The sequence below is a fragment of the Penicillium canescens genome, assembly GCF_028828765.1.
Source record: "Penicillium canescens strain IBT 15451 chromosome Unknown utg000006l_segment0_segment0, whole genome shotgun sequence".
Taxonomy (NCBI): Eukaryota; Fungi; Ascomycota; class Eurotiomycetes; order Eurotiales; family Aspergillaceae; genus Penicillium; species Penicillium canescens.
This window is the reverse complement of record NW_026703968.1, coordinates 1,268,875-1,284,308: the sequence shown is the minus strand read 5'-3', so window position 1 is coordinate 1,284,308 and position 15,434 is coordinate 1,268,875. Positions and strand designations below refer to the sequence as shown.

At 48.0% G+C, this 15,434-nt stretch overlaps 6 protein-coding genes across 6 annotated transcripts; 2 read left to right on the top strand and 4 right to left on the bottom strand.

The window, feature by feature from the left end:
- Positions 1 to 489: 489 nt before the first annotated feature.
- Positions 490 to 1,715, top strand: N7446_009433 (uncharacterized protein; the record flags this gene model as incomplete). Its single annotated transcript, XM_058518178.1, has 2 exons — positions 490 to 989; positions 1,049 to 1,715. The coding sequence occupies 2 exons, from the start codon at positions 490 to 492 to the stop codon at positions 1,713 to 1,715; spliced, it is 1,167 nt and encodes a 388-aa protein (XP_058368966.1).
- A 3,155-nt stretch (positions 1,716 to 4,870) lies between these two features.
- N7446_009432 (RICIN domain-containing protein) lies at positions 4,871 to 5,463 on the bottom strand (the record flags this gene model as incomplete). Its single annotated transcript, XM_058518177.1, has 4 exons — positions 4,871 to 5,000; positions 5,056 to 5,149; positions 5,206 to 5,312; positions 5,366 to 5,463. The coding sequence occupies 4 exons, from the start codon at positions 5,461 to 5,463 to the stop codon at positions 4,871 to 4,873; spliced, it is 429 nt and encodes a 142-aa protein (XP_058368965.1).
- A 1,999-nt stretch (positions 5,464 to 7,462) lies between these two features.
- Positions 7,463 to 9,070, bottom strand: N7446_009431 (HAD-like protein; the record flags this gene model as incomplete). The annotated part of the gene is made up of 3 exons (XM_058518176.1): positions 8,317 to 9,070; positions 8,072 to 8,267; positions 7,463 to 8,014 (listed from the first exon to the last, which is right to left on the bottom strand). The coding sequence occupies exons 1-3, from the start codon at positions 9,054 to 9,056 to the stop codon at positions 7,463 to 7,465; spliced, it is 1,488 nt and encodes a 495-aa protein (XP_058368964.1). The 5' UTR covers positions 9,057 to 9,070.
- Positions 9,071 to 10,674: 1,604 nt separating this feature from the next.
- Positions 10,675 to 11,496, top strand: N7446_009430 (uncharacterized protein; the record flags this gene model as incomplete). The annotated part of the gene is made up of 3 exons (XM_058518175.1): positions 10,675 to 10,880; positions 10,946 to 11,309; positions 11,425 to 11,496. 3 exons carry the CDS (start codon positions 10,675 to 10,677, stop codon positions 11,494 to 11,496), a joined length of 642 nt encoding a protein of 213 aa, XP_058368963.1.
- A 1,202-nt stretch (positions 11,497 to 12,698) lies between these two features.
- N7446_009429 (membrane insertase OXA1) lies at positions 12,699 to 14,296 on the bottom strand (the record flags this gene model as incomplete). Its single annotated transcript, XM_058518174.1, has 3 exons — positions 12,699 to 13,352; positions 13,405 to 14,151; positions 14,207 to 14,296. 3 exons carry the CDS (start codon positions 14,294 to 14,296, stop codon positions 12,699 to 12,701), a joined length of 1,491 nt encoding a protein of 496 aa, XP_058368962.1.
- A 359-nt stretch (positions 14,297 to 14,655) lies between these two features.
- Positions 14,656 to 15,097, bottom strand: N7446_009428 (TOM13-domain-containing protein; the record flags this gene model as incomplete). Its single annotated transcript, XM_058518173.1, has 2 exons — positions 14,656 to 14,772; positions 14,828 to 15,097. 2 exons carry the CDS (start codon positions 15,095 to 15,097, stop codon positions 14,656 to 14,658), a joined length of 387 nt encoding a protein of 128 aa, XP_058368961.1.
- Positions 15,098 to 15,434: the final 337 nt, after the last annotated feature.

Here is a 15,434-nt window from a genome sequence, read left to right as displayed (position 1 = left end):
TATTCTATCCCCGAACCTCGTAGAAAATTGTATATTTGAAGAAATCCAGAGCCAAGGAAGTCAATTGTTCATTGTACAGAACACAGCGCCGTTGTAGGGCTGCGACGTATAGTTACTGCATGCGGAAGGCGGTCAGATGCGTCCATATCTCGTGTCTCATCAAACTTGAGTCCTCGACATTGGAGTCCAAGCAGCACATCTTGTCGAATACCCGTCGCATTCAAAAGATCACTGCGATCTTGACTTTTAGGCTACTTCCAGCTCAAAGCATCATTGAGCCCAGTTGTAGCCTGTTCTCTACGTTCAGGCCGACTGCAACAGCACGGCACGATATCCGCGGACCTCACGAGAGCTTCAACTAGCGCTCTTCTACCGCTTTCAATCGACCGAACATCATTGCGGCACCTGTCATCACTCATCGCCTTTAATTCATTATCTTCATAGATTGCGCCTCAGAATTCCGTTACATATCCGCCAAACCCCTTCAAAATGTCGTCACCACCGCCCTCCAACCCTCTCAAACGACCATCGATCTCCTCCTCCGCCTCACAACCACTCGGCAAAAAGCCGCGCATGCACCCACTGCGCCAAACCTCCTTTCCTGCACATGTGGACGCTGGCGAGCGCAGCTTCGGGGCAACCAGTGATGCCGGAAGCGTGACAGGGAGCTTCACAGGGAGTCTCGGTGGAGCGAGCGCGGATGGAGTCTTTTCTGGTGCAGCAAAGGGCAAGAAGCGAGGGAGAAAAAGCAAAGCTGAGAAAGAGCGTGAGCGGGAGCGCGAAGATGTCCTCAGCGCTAGGGCAGGAGATTCCACGCGATTCGGGTCGGTTGATAACGAGGGCTCCGTTCGAGGTGGACCTTCTGGCGGCGGCGGAGGTGGTGGCGGCGGTGCAGATGATGGAGATGATGATGAGGACGACGACGAGGGGGAGCTACTTGGGCGGGAAGAGGGTACTACGGATACCGAGGCTGAGAAGAAGAATCTTGCGTACGCTTTTGCCCTATGTTTCTTTCTTTGGTAGTACTGGTACTAACTTTCCTGAACAGGATCCTGGTTGATGCTTTCAATCCTATGCAATCAGAGAGATACGACCTCTTCAAGCGAGCGAAATTGCGCAAAGAAACACTCCGCCGTATCGTCAACCATGCTCTATCACAATCCGTCCCAGCCAGCGTGGTCACCACGGTCAACGGTTTCACCAAGGTCTTTGCCGGTGAAATGATCGAAATGGCACGGACAGTGCAAGCCCAATGGGCTGTCGCGCACGATCTAGCCGCACGCGATGCATTCGAGGCTGAAGAAGCCGCAGCCGAAGCCGCAGCGCAGGCAAGAGCTTCAGGTCTAACCACAAATTCGAAACCCTCAACACCAACCCCTGGAGGCACCCCAGTCCCCGGCTCTGCCAGTAATGTCAAGAAAGAACCCCATGACTCTGACCGCACGCCTGCATCCTCTATTCCCCCTCACCACAACTCTGCACCCTCTTCTCATCCCACTACTCCTCTCCGTCCCAAACGTGAATTCCGCCCCCCTCCAAACCCACACCGTGGTCAGCTTCTACCCTCACATCTGCGCGAAGCCGTACGGCGCGTCAAGCGTGATGGCGAAGGTGGTGGTGTCGGTTACTCGGGATTGAGTATGGAGAATCTGGGAGTCCGAGGTGCATTCACATGGAACTCAGGAAGTGCTGGTGGAAGACGGCTGTTTCGATAAATTCGGGATACTTCTCTTTGTAGGATATCCATACTTATAAATAACTTAGCGTTGATGATATGGGCTTCGAGAATTGAAATGACAGACTGGATCTGTATTCCTTCTCTCTTTGACATTACATTGATAGGCTTGAAATCTCCTAAATGTGAACGTGGGAAGTTAAGGGCGACCTCACAATCATTGGAGTGGTAGATCTCAAATGGGTCTATGCAGGACTGTCCGGGCTATGGATTCAAATGTATAGCTTTCCACTTCAGGGCCTTACACTAGCGTCTTTCTGCCACTTCTTGGCGTCCCCGTTCCGTTTTAGTGCTTAGACCTCGCCGCAGAAGTACGTTAGACATTGCGATCTAGACACACTCTTCGCCCGTCGTCAAGAATGGAGCCGTTACTTGGAATGTATAACGCAACTATCAGACTAATTGAATCCACCCGGCTCACACCAGCCGAGCACTCGATCTGGAGACCCTTTCTGGACGAGGCCGTCAATCCGGAATATGCTGCTCAGTATATATGGGAAAGGGTCCACGACCGTTCCGGTCATCCTCCCAAGCAAGCCTTGCAAGAATTAAACTCGACTGGAAGCGAGTTGTCACTAAGTGTCAGTCGAAACGGAGCGTGCTCCTGAGGCTTCGCTAACCACCATATCAGTGGCCAAGCGAGACAAAGTCTCGTCCAATGCACAAACTTTGGTCGAAGCTCGGGAAGATTCGCATTGCTTTATGCTGAACCAGAAGCCAACGGAGCCGAGCATATCTGTTCGTTTCGATCATGCCTGGGTGATCCCACCGAGCCTTTTCGATGACAGTGGCATGTTTACGCTTAGATTGAAGAGTAGAAATCTAACCAAAAATACATCATGCTACTGCTAGGGTCCTCTCTATGCCCTTCTGCAAGCCTTCTTGACCCCTGCCAAAACATCCGAGCTTCAGACTCTTCTGCACATTGGAATCTCGACTGAGAAATGTATTCCTACTCTCCCCTAGCATTCATTCGGCTTTTCGAAATGGACACATCCAAATCTTCCCCCCACTGATACTGACTACCAGTGGAATGATGACACAGAGACCAAAATCAAAACGGCGAGTAAAAATTATGTCTGTACCTCTGGGGATCTTGGCTTAGACCACAAGTACTTCTGACTGACTTAGTACTAGTATTTCGTCTCCAGATTGTGGCCCGAGCCTTGTGGTTCGCTTTTGGTCAGCGATGGCAGCCCATGGGACCGGACAATGCAGATGTTCATCGTGGAGACCCTAGACGCCAATCTACCTCTTCCAGATCCGTTCTTGTTCCGAACACACTACCGCATTGCAGCCTCCTTGCATCTATTCCATGTTGAAGAACGAATCGCCGAGGGTTGGCCCTCACCCCCTTGTGTAAAGTAGTGAGGTCAGCAACCCCTGATTGCAAGTACAAGTTCTCTGGACTATGGGGGAAGCCACGGTTGTGCGTGACGCCTTTTACCGTACTGTGTACTAGGGTTTGATTCGGTTTTCATACATAGCCGTCATTTTTTTCTTAGTCTGATATTATTGAATGCTTGGCTCTCTGATCAGTAGGTTGGGAGTGGCTTTATATATATGGATAAATATGACTGAATCTGGCTGCTCTGTTCCGGTCAGCTTTAACCCAAGACCTATACCGTTATTGGTTTGTTTCAACAAAAATTCAGAGTTATTGACCCATTGTTTTAATGCAGTCTGGACGATGTGCCCGTGGACTTTGGGAGTAGCCATTGTACAAACATGGTGGGTCGTGGAGGGTTAGAGGGTTTATATCCATGAAACCGGAAAGCTTCTACTTGCCCGACGAGTAATCCGTAGTAGACACTGCTATTAGTTAATTGAGAATCAACGGTAGACGTAACAATAATCCCTCAACTACCCTTCACAAACAAATGGGGTGGTGATGAAGAGAAGCTGCACTAAGTTTGCAAGTCTGTAGGCGCGACTCCGGTCTGTAACTACAGAGTAGGGAGTACTATGCTCAGTTTCGGCCTGGCCGAATTATTACCCGGCAAGTACTTTTCTTCGAGTATGTTCTTCGTTCGCAACGACACTAGGAACTGCCAATCACGATTAGTAGCCCGTGAAGGCTTCTGGAACTTTTGAGTAAATGGGTCCATGCCACTCCAAGGTGAAAAGAGGTAGCGGCCCAACCACGCATTTTACTTCCTATGCTTGCTCCCAGAATAGCAACACAAGGTCAATAGAGCGCTGGATGTCTCAGCTTTCTGGCATTTACAATAACTTACAGATGGAGGGAGGACACGAGTAAGCATCGGTAGAGGCAGCAATAAGAGCAATTCCTTGTTACCAATACATAACTTGAACAGAAGATTTGCACCTTTGCGCGTTAACTGAGCCGTTAGCGATTTACCTAGCCGAGTCCGCTCACCCTAGCTGCCCTAGGGCAGCCCCCCGTGACAGAAATTCGACATTGGGATCTAACCAAGGGATCCAGGCTCAAATTCGATGAAGAAGCAACGAAGGTACTCGAAACACAAGGAGTGAGGTGTTGCAGGATTCGGTCTAGTGGCACTCTCGACACGAGTAAGGGATACGTTAACCATATCCAGCCACTTTCATCGATAGTGCTGTATATCCTCGGGACAGGCGATAGGATCGCTCCAGAATTCTCCTCTCCAGTTCGCTTGATTTCCGATTGGTCCGTCCCTGTCTCCACGTTGGAGATCGCCAATTGTTTACCTTGCTCTCTCCCTCTACGGAGTAGCTCTCCCACTTCCTAGGCTCTGTGGGTTCAGGCAGTTGAAGCCACCTACGACGCGCTAACTTTCCAAAACATAATTGGAAGATACAAGACGATCGCAACGGAGGGTGGTAAGAGGAAACATGCAGGCAATCCTATCACAGGGGCTTTCCTTGTTCACCGCTCCCCGCCAGAGCTCACAATCTGGTTCTGTAACAGCTGGAGAGGTCTCCATGAGCCAAGCCGAGGTCTTGAGCAGAAAGGGGTATAGGATTTATTGTCTAAACCTATCTAGGTGTGTTGGCCTGAGAAGCAAGGCATGGGGGGGGGGTCGGAATATCAAAACCCTAAATGCATTATTGAAGTAGCAGTTGATGTTTCTTAGCAAACATAATAACCTATCTCAAAATAACCCTTATGTTGAAAAGGGCTCGGCTTAAGGTTCAAACTTTCTCGAAGCGCCAGATTTGGTTTGTAAACCCGCAGTTCTCCCAAAGTGTAACTGGTGTTCCTGAAGCAGGGTTACCATGATCCGAAAGAGTTATACATTGGCTAGTGTCGGGAACGATAATCCTATTATATGCGATTAATAAGAAAACTGCGAATCAAGTTTTTTAGATTTGTGTACCTGTAACCTCCAGAGTTGCCAGAGTCAAGTTCTATACGAAAGTCTTTTTCTTCGAACCTTCCCACAACAGGAAGGCCATCCGAGATTCCAACAGCTAAAAGCGTCAGTTAGCTAAGCCATGTAATATCGCAAATCACAGAGCACACATACGCCCCGGTTCAAAAGAGAGGAAACGTTCGTCCAGCAAATTCCTGATGTGGAAGAGCCCATCTCTCTCGAGGACGTTCCACTTCTGATAGGATTCATCATTAGGTGCGCTATTTATATCGTCAGAAGAGAAGTAGGTGAGGGCTGTATGGATTGAACTCACTCGCCAATGACATTTACCCCGCCGTAAGGAGGTATAGCAAGGTAAGTGCCTGATTTTTGGTTAACAATGGTGTACACGCCGTTACTTAACGCTGCCATTATCAAAAGTCTTATGCGAGTGTACTGTAGATGTGTATAGAAGTTAATTTACAATTTGTTAACCTAGGGTAGAACAAAGATCTTATAGTCAGGCGGAAGAATAGCGCACTATGCAAGAAATGAAGCTAGAACTGAGTCGACCAATCATTCATTTTAATGACTAGGGTGAGATTTCTACAGACACGTAGATTGCAGGAAACCTAGCGTCAATCGGTCACCAGATCGACTGACACCCTTTTACATTGAGACATTGCTAGGCTTCGCTTACTACGCCCGAAAATAACCTATAAAGCCGATATATATGCTTTTCTAGCTATTTTAGTGGACTGAAGACCAGTAAAAAGAAAGTCAGAATGGCTATCGAACAATAGATGGTAGTTTGACGTTGGTCACCGTGAATCGATTCTCTTCCACAGGTCTTCCGGTGGCTTGCATAGCGAGTGAATTCAGGCGGATCAACTTTGCACACCGCTGGCAATCTCCGGAAATTATGTACACTTTCTAAGATGCGGTGTGATCAAATCTGTTGGAACATGCATGCCAAATATGCAGCATTGAATTTTGCCTGCCCCGAATTGTCTCGCTTCGTTATCATTTTCACCATATTCCTTTAACAGGAGCATACTAAAGTGGGCATCATAAAAAAGCAATACCATTGCAAAGGTGGGGTAGCTCTGACGTATTAGAAAAAGGCAGCAGTATTCAGAAATACGGTGTATGATAGCAAAGAGTGGTCAGAAAGAAGACTCAAATCGTGCACGCAGTCCTAAGCCTCGATATTCTCTCCGCTAGCTCCCTAGAAAACTTAGTCTCTAGCCCTGAACACCTTACGACACCGTCGTACAACAAATTTGGCTAGTCGGGGTCATAAAACCCAGCTTATACCATAGATCACGGAGGCTAACCTCTAAGTTCTAAGATTTTGTTGACTCGTTATGGTGTGTTCCTTGAAAAGAGTATTCGGCCTTCCCAAATGTGTCCCTATTCCCTAGTGTGCTAGGCCTGCCCCTAGAAGCCTAGTGTAGAGCTCCTAGACATGATGCTACTTGCAAGCATAACTTCCGGAGGACTTGTTGCTCCTAGATAAGAACAACGTAGCCCTAGGAGGCGGAGATCACGACTGTGATAACCAGGGGTGGTGCTTTTACTGTGTCACGACTCTAAGGGGGAGAAAGGACTAACAGAGCAATCATAGTCTTGATGAAAGATGTTTAGTATCATTGGTCGGCTGCTACTCCTTTTTCTACCTTAGAGTAGCTAAGTGCTCGTCTCTAGGTCTATAGTGGAATTTGCCCTTAAACACTAACCCAGCTTAAGGTAGGTCGACTAAGCATAAGTTCATTCCCCTAGTGGCAGCATACTCTCGAGGGTGTTTGCCATGCTTAAAGCGTAGAATAGATTTTGTTTGTCCATGCTTATATAGCTATGTTTATACAGCCCGTAGCTAGAGCACTCTGATCGCCATTTGAGCATCGGCCCATTAAGCTTCTCTCTAATAGTTCGTGGCGCATGGCTATTCAGCTCGAAATTTCTCAACCTGACCTTGGCTCTTCCTATGTAGAAGACTTTCTTCTCAGAGTGCAGCGTCATCCACTGCGCTAAATTTTCATGTTGGCTAAGGTTAGGAGTAGTTAATATTCCCGTTCTCGCAATATTACCCATCTAAATCATAACAGTAGAGCAGAACCGTGCGCCTAACCCCCGCCGACAAAGTAAAGTCAAATCCGCCATCAAACGTTTTTACATACAGCCACTGTCAATGATACAGTCTGATGACATTAGTATTTAACTACCCTCTATTAGACTAACTTATTCGAGTTTAGTTGACTTCTGTACTATACGAGTATTATTTTTCTTCTGAGACGAAGCTCTACTGGTGATCTCAGGAGCAACATTGTTCCCAGGGCCAACCTACAAGGTCCTGGAGAATCCCTGATATCAATTCTAGTGACTCTGCAGACGATATAATCGATGGTCTCATTGGATACGAGCACAATCTTCACTGAATTTCATCCTCTGTTTGAGGTATCACTAAGGAGAACTGCATACATATATCATAGTGCGCCTTGAAGGGCTTTAACAGCAAACGCTGTCGTGGTGCCCCGATTTCCAACCACTTTCCTGTCTGTTGGAAATAAATACATTGCAGATGGCTTCCACCCCCATCTGCCTGCTGCATGCTGGCAAGTTGTTCTTTATCCGGACTATTCTCGATCCTCAAAGAATTACAAGCTAGCAAACGCATACCCAGACAGAAGGCATCACCATTGACTCCTATACGCTCAATAAGGCGTGTTCTGAGAGGAGCTTCAAGTCTCTCCCTGAGACTCAGATCTTTTGAATAAGCTAGTAGTCGAGTCGCATAGTAGAGAAACCACTCGGGACTCTGGTAGTACCGAGTTCCATGGATGTACGCTCGATTGAGTAGGATATTCTGAATCCAGTCCAGTGTTTGAGGAAGCTCGTAGCCTCGCCCGTACTTATAGAATGCAGTAAGGACATTTAGTGCGATTACTGCATCCACTCTGGGTCTGGATTTGTCGGTGTATACCTAGCCCGAGTTAGTGGCCCGCTGATAATTAATGTTAAGGGGCGGGGCGTTTTATACCTGCACGAGTCCGTCCTCATTGACATGATTGAGTATATCATCGAGAATAGAGTGCGCAAGCTCGGCCTCGTAATTCAATACCACAAGAGCAAGAGCTGTCGTATCCATATCATCTGGATAGACTTGACTTGTATATTTCGGCTTGCCCGAGAAGAAATTCCACAGCCGAGGCGGGCGTCTCAGATCTACAAGACTCCTGATTACCAGTCAGTGAAAGACAACCAGCGGGGCTTGAGTGCACTTACTCGTCCTTTGTGACCTCCAGAATAAGAAGCTGGGCGTAGTTCTCGTCGATAGAGTCGCCTTCAACAGTAGTAGAGTAAAGCTCCCCAGCATTTTGTCGCAGAAATGCAAGTCCGCGTTCAATAGGATCACCAACAAAATTTTTAAGTGTTTGTGATAGATCAATGGTGCCGACAATCCCGCGAATCCCGAGAGACATTGCCGCGAGCACGTTCTCTGGCTGGTCGTCGATAAGAAGGGTTTCCCGCGGTGCAGCACGCGTTGCTCGTAGCACTTCCTGATAAAAGCGTAGACTAGGTTTTCGGACACCCAGCATCCACGAAGTAAATATATGGTCAAATGTACTCCAGAAAGAGTCGTCCCATCGACGGCGAAGGGCATGATACTCTGGCTCAGAAATGTTCGAGACGAGGGCAATCGTTACTCCTGGAGTTTGCTTGATTTCTCTGAATATAGAAAGCATGTTTCCGTCATATGTCAGAGTCTCGCGGAGATTGGAAACTATTGCTCTCAAGCTATCCACTTGAAAGCCATACTGGCCTGCTACCTGTGCGAAGCATTCATCCTCACCAATCTTTCCGATCTCGTAATCCATCCAAAATGACGATGAGAGGACTCTTCCCAGACTAATGCTTGATTCCCCGGCTGCCAGTTGATAACCCACGGGAGGATGCACGAAGATACCCCCTAGATCTACCAATATGGTTGTCTTAGTGGATTTCAGGCCATTGGCGCAAGTCATTGTGTGTATATTGCGACTTATCAGGATTGATAGAGTGTGGAAGAGGACTTTTTAATATTAGAAGCGGAAGGTAGACGGATTCTTCGAAACAGAACAAGGAGCGGGGCAGAATTTTCCCGTCGACGTACCTTCCAGCTTTATATAATTGTTGAGAACTAAGATAACGAGAAATTTTACACTACTATATTCTTGGAACTGCATTGTAGATCATACACGTAGATATGTCAAATAAAAAAATGGCAATGTACGCCTAACCCTTTGCCGTAAGTCCAAAAGTGTAAGTTCCAATGATCGTCCAAGATAGCCGTGCGGAGCACTTCGTATCGTTATTATCCCAATGGTAACACTAGTAGAAATCCACAGCACCATGCTATGTAGCAGTGGAGACAGATCACATTTTATGCCCCACATCTGTATGCGATGAACCGTTCCAAGGTTCTCCGCTATGGACCGTCAGGTGCATCCTGTCTGAAGATTAACTGCACGCTCCCATATCAGGACATGATCGACGAATCCACCAACACCCTGCAATAACATGAGTGCCCAGTCCCCTGGGACTAATTGCTAGAAATTCGAGACTTAATCCTGGGCTTCCCTCAAGAACTTGGTTTAAGGAACTTAGTTTAATGTAAATCCGTTCAATCGTCTTATTTCGCTTCCATCCTAATACCCAGAGACCTAGTCAAACAAGACTTTTGAGGCAGCAGAGTACCCTAAAACAGTCCAGTAGAAGAGAACATGGAAGAGAATAATTAATTCCTATGCGTCCAATCTCTCTAGTTCATGTCATAGGCGCCACTTGACGTTACATTGCTCGCATGTGGCAATACGGCTTCTTCGAGGCAATAGTTACTGCCAGAAAAATGCTCCATCCCTCCTGAGTTGGGCAGGTGCATGGAGAACACTTTGCAAAACAGCAACAGTAAAGTTGAAGCACGTTCACGCGAAGATTTTACCTTGAAAACGATCCATGTTATATGGCGTGATCTTCAAGATCTTTTGATCGCCAATCCCTCAGTTTGGAGAGCACATCTAACAAGAAAGACAGATGCCTGTAGGTAGGGATCTTCTATTTGGATCTGGTGAAACCGACACCGTGGATCGACCAATCCTTGGCAGGACTCTGTCCAGCACAAAGAAACTCAGCCAGCCTCCTCACTCATGACTATGCTACATCACACCGCCATTCTCGATCTTCGAGCCGCTATCTTAGGAAGCATTGTCTGACGTTCCTGAGTCGAGATTACATGCATCATTTGGTGTTTTCTGTGGACTTAGGTAGTCATTCCTAGGTTACACGAATACCACACACCCTAGTGTATGCATGGTAAAAGGTAGATTTGAAGTCAAAATAGATTAGCGGACGAGTCACACACCACCATGCAGCATGGTGCTGCATCTGAGAGTATCCATACTGTTGAATTTTACCGAATGGCCCAATATATTTCTTCAGAGTCCCGGCAGACTATTGACAGTCAACGACCTCCCTCCTGCCAGCCTCCAAATAACATTAATAAGTCACCCTAGCTTAACAGTTTACTAGAAGAAGGGAATCAAAATGGAAAGAAATGTCCAGACAACCATCAACTTCATCCCCGCCAACCTTCCCGTCAGAACTATGAACGGCACTGCCGACTTCTATGGCTATGCAAACAACAAGCAATCCGTAACAATCCACAACGTCCGTGGACAGGAAGATGAATTCACTCTGTCGAAAAACGGTTTCCAATATATCACCCATACCAGTGCGTACATCCCGATATTAGACTCCTCGAAGATTAAATTGGATTTGTACGCGGAGGTAGCGGAGTTGTTAAAGAACACGTAAGTTTACGGTCTCTCCCCTGAAAGTGGCACTGCTCCACAGATATTGATATGAGCACAAAAAGTATCACCCCCAAACCAAGCTACATAAAAGTAGTCTCCCACACAATCCGCTCCTCCCTCACCGACCTCAACAGCGAATACACGGGGATGCCTGGTCCCGCACGAGCCGCGCACCTGGATCACACTCCCGTAGGCGCAAAGAAATATTTTCATGAAAAGGTCCCGCACGAGGACGCGTCCCGACTTGCCCAGATGCGATGGGCGATTATCAATGTATGGCGCCCTCTTAAAGCTATCAAACGGGATCCGCTCGCTGTCTGTGATGGGAGCACATTGCGACCAGGTGATTTATTGCCTATTCAGATGGATTATTCAAGCAATGCGCGGGCGAAAGCGCTGGGAGGGGAGAAGGGATTAACGACGACAGTGGGTTGGGAGATTGCGATGGCGAGGTACAATATGGGACAGAGATGGTATTATTTGTCTGACATGGGAGTTGAGGAGGTGCTTTTGATGAAGATTTTTGATTCACAACTTGTAGGAGGGTTGGATGAAGGGCGTGTGGCGGTGCATGCGTCTTTTGAGCATCCTGGTGCCAGAGACGGAGAGATAAGAGAGAGTATTGAATTCAGGTGTTTGGTTTTTTGGGCGGATGAGCCGTTAAATGTTTAGAAAGGCTGTCTAAGTGCCCAGAGGTCCTCAATATAATTTAAACCCGGCGAATAATGTGGTCATTCCATAACTTCAATCTCCATTTCAGCTCATCAACATGATGGTTGAATAGACAAGGCCTCTGGCACTTCTGCCGCACCCAGAATATCAAAACACCTAAGACAACATTCAGTCACCGTTAGTGTCCGCAGGGCGTCTGGCCACACCAAGTTGCGGTCGTTGTCGACAATTACCCAGTTCGCCAGGCAATGAACTCTCGCGAGGAAAGTCACACACAACCAAGAGATAACTAAGTTGTCCTGATTCTGGACGTATTTAGCTAAGATTATTATTGCACACACTGTGGAGGAAAAGCAGACATGCATCATACTGCTGGCGTTTCATCTATGCGTGATGCAAAAGCGCATTTTTCAACGTAAAGCGAAAAGAATGGGTTTGGTAGGTAGTTGACACCAGGCCCAGCTGGCCAATGGGCCTGGAACTGCGAGCTACGGCTATGAGAACAGTGAGGGATAGAAGATTTGGATCGAACGTCTCCTTTTCTTCTTCGTAGACGACCCATCTAGCCCTGTGTAGTCTGTTAGAAGATTTCTGGGTTATATAGCCTGAATGCTTCCTTGCTTCCAACGTCAACGATCTGTCTCTCAACCGTACCGTTGCCTAATAGGCTTTATACGGGCTAAGTCCTTTCGGGGGTATCGAGGAGCGATGCCAGGTAGAGCGCCGAACTAACCAATACCGGAGTATAGGTCTATTCGTAGTGTTGTCAAGTTATAATCAAGTTGTACGAGTCACCAAAGGTTTCTGAACAGTAGAACCTTTCTACTCGTCCACTGTCGACCTTTCTACTACCTGCATGATCACGTGGTTGCCATCTCATTTGTATTTGCGGTATACAATGAGATGGCAAACGGAAGGCCGAAAGTGGCATTTTGGCGTGCAGCGGTTTTCTGTTATGTATAGCCACCTAAGTACCGAGTCCCCAGTGACCCTCTATCTCAACAAAATAAATAAGCCAGTGGAGATGGCAGTCGAAATAGATTCTAATCTCAAATCACAAGTACAAATGCGGTGGCGCCATATTTTACAGTTTGTATAAACACACATCAATTAAACCCACGCTTGCTGTCCAAGCGCAACGTCTTAATTGCGCTTCGAAGAGTCTTTTGCCTTCATCATCTCGTCCCGGAGTCTCGTAATGTGCTCCTTTCTGCGAGCCTGGTTGCGCTCCTCACGGATAGCCTTCTCCTCAACACTTCGCTGAGACTCATATTCCATAGCCCGCTTTTGTTCTTCGGCAGTGAGACGACCCGTTTGTTTCGTGGGACTGGTGTTCAGTTTCTCCTGGATATCCTTTGCCATACCCTTACCAGCTTCCTTGGCGTTGGCCACCCAGCGGTCAACGAGACTGACCTTTCCCGGGGCCCTGTCACCATTATCCTTCTCGGGGAGGTGGAAGCCTTGGGCGCGCGCCTTTTCGCGTTCGGCTTTTTCCAACTCAATCCGTTCCATCAGAAGACGAAGGCCCTTGCTGTGGGTATTCTTGGTGAGGTTGGACAGGTGCTTCATTCCAGCGTCTGTCTTGTTGATCATTGTCATGTCCATCCATTGCCGGAATTTTTCCGAGTTAATGAGATACGTTTGGCCAAGACCCCAGGCACCGGTCACGACGAAGTAAAGCTGTAAGGCGGAAGGCATGAATGCCATGAAAACAAAAGAAACGGTAGGAAGACCGTAGATGAGGGCCTTTCCTGCAGACGAGTTCAAGACGGGCATTGTGCCAGCTTCTCCTCCTTTCTGTTCCGCAGTCAGCATGGCATTTGCTTCAACATTATATGATCAAACTTACCCTGAGAACCACCATCAGCATGGCCGCAGACATGACCGGCAGCAAATATGTCGGATCAGCAATAGTGAGGTCATTAATCCACGCGACAGATTCAGAGGCCACAGCGGGAACGGGCAAACTAGTCATTCCTCGCACGACACGGAAGGTACCATAACCAAGCGGGATTTGCGCCATGGGAATGAAGGACTTCCATGCGACAATTCCCTCCCGCTTGTGGATCTCAGACAACTCAGCCCTTGCCATCTGAGCATCTTGCTGGTTACCGTTGCGCGTTCCCTCGACCATTCTCGTGCGAATTGGGTCGGTCTCTTCCTTGACGTTCCTCATCTTCGCTCCCATACTAGCGGCATCCATGACTGGCTTCAACAGAAGTAGACGGGTAATGACACCAGCAGCCACGATACTAGCCCACCAGGGCATGCCTGTCCAGATGTGCACGTGTTCGATCAGCCATTGAATCATGGACGAAGGGCCCCAGCCGTAATCCAGTCCAAGCTCCTTGAGATATCCAATGCGCTCGGGAATCGTTGTGATGTCAAAAAGGTCTGATGTATTTGACCATTCGGAATTTGTGGCCTTATCGGCGATTTCGGTGGGTGGTTGGTTCGAGGACGTAGAGTTGAAACGAATAGCGGCCGGACCGATGGCGGACGGTGCCATGCGCCAGGGAGCATTTCCGGACAGTGCCGACTTAAATTGTCCCCGGTTGGCGGGGAAGCGAAGCGATTGGGACCGGAAGGTCGAGATCTGCGAAATCCAGTCAGTCAATGTTTTTGGTCCGAGAAGTCACGGGGAAACGAACAGATCGAGTGGACCGGGACATGGCAGCCACCCGCTGACGAGCAAACGCCGCGGTAACATTAGGCCCTTTTAGGCCAACAGGTCCCATCATTGTAGTGGGAGGTGGAAAAGCAAGTGATGGGGACACAGTTGATGCGGAAGAGAGTCTCCTGCCTCTCTCGGCGCGACTTTTTTCTGCCGGGCGGAGCGGTAAACATCCCGGATCATGGCTACGGTCCAGGTACAGGGGCCTCGGGGATTCTATACAGAGGTAGATTCGGGGATATTCTGATATTTTCATAAAGAGCTTGCATATCCTAATTCGCCAAACGCCATCCAGTTCAACGGGTCTATGTACACAGACTTCAGGTGTACACAGAAGGTATCAATCACAAATCAAAGATGCTTCGGTTTTGTGTTCCGTGTAAATGCAGTCATTCTTGAACGGACCAAATAGTTGAGGGAAATGCTTTACTCCAGAGATGCGGTATCCTTCAGTCCAGCAGGGGTGCGTCTCCGCTCTGAAGGAAGCTCCCGAAGCTCAACTCCAGGGCCCACTGAGTGTGACCGGCGATATGTAGGGAAGATCTGTGAGGAGTGCTTGTCAGTCGTAAGGTTTGGCATTGAATCATATCATGCATACCTTGGTGTTAGACCACCCCAGCCGGAAGGCAGCCTCATGTGCGAACAACTCGCCAAAACCAAGCATCAAGCCGTTGACAAAAGGGAGGAAGAGGTTGATAGCTGCGCCGCGTAGGATACCCCAGATAGTTGGCGGTTTGTAGAGAATCATAGGCGAGCTTGTGGATGAAGAGGACATCTCATGGTTCGCGGAGTAGTTCTCGGAGTCGGAGGGGACCGTCATGGTAGAGTCGTAGAGCTCGGCCGGCGAGGCGGTGGCATCGGAGGCCATGGCGGGGATTAAGTTATATTATTACCGGTACAGGGTAGGCTGGAGGTGTTGGTGTTGACTCTTGATCGCGACGACAGGGTTAAAGAGGGCCTGGTTGTTTAAGTTGATGCGATGAGCGGCATCAAAGTGGATTATGTCAGCACTTTTCCATCCCACCGCCAATTAAGGTTCCACATTGTAAGCCATACAATGTCTACATATACTTTTCAGGCCTAGTTTGAATGGTCTTCAAGGAGATGAGAAAAATGAAAGGCGTAAATCTTGCTTTGTGGTATCTGCTATGCACTATATTTTTTCACAAATCTAGGTCTATTGTGCTGAAGGCTCAGCGCCATCA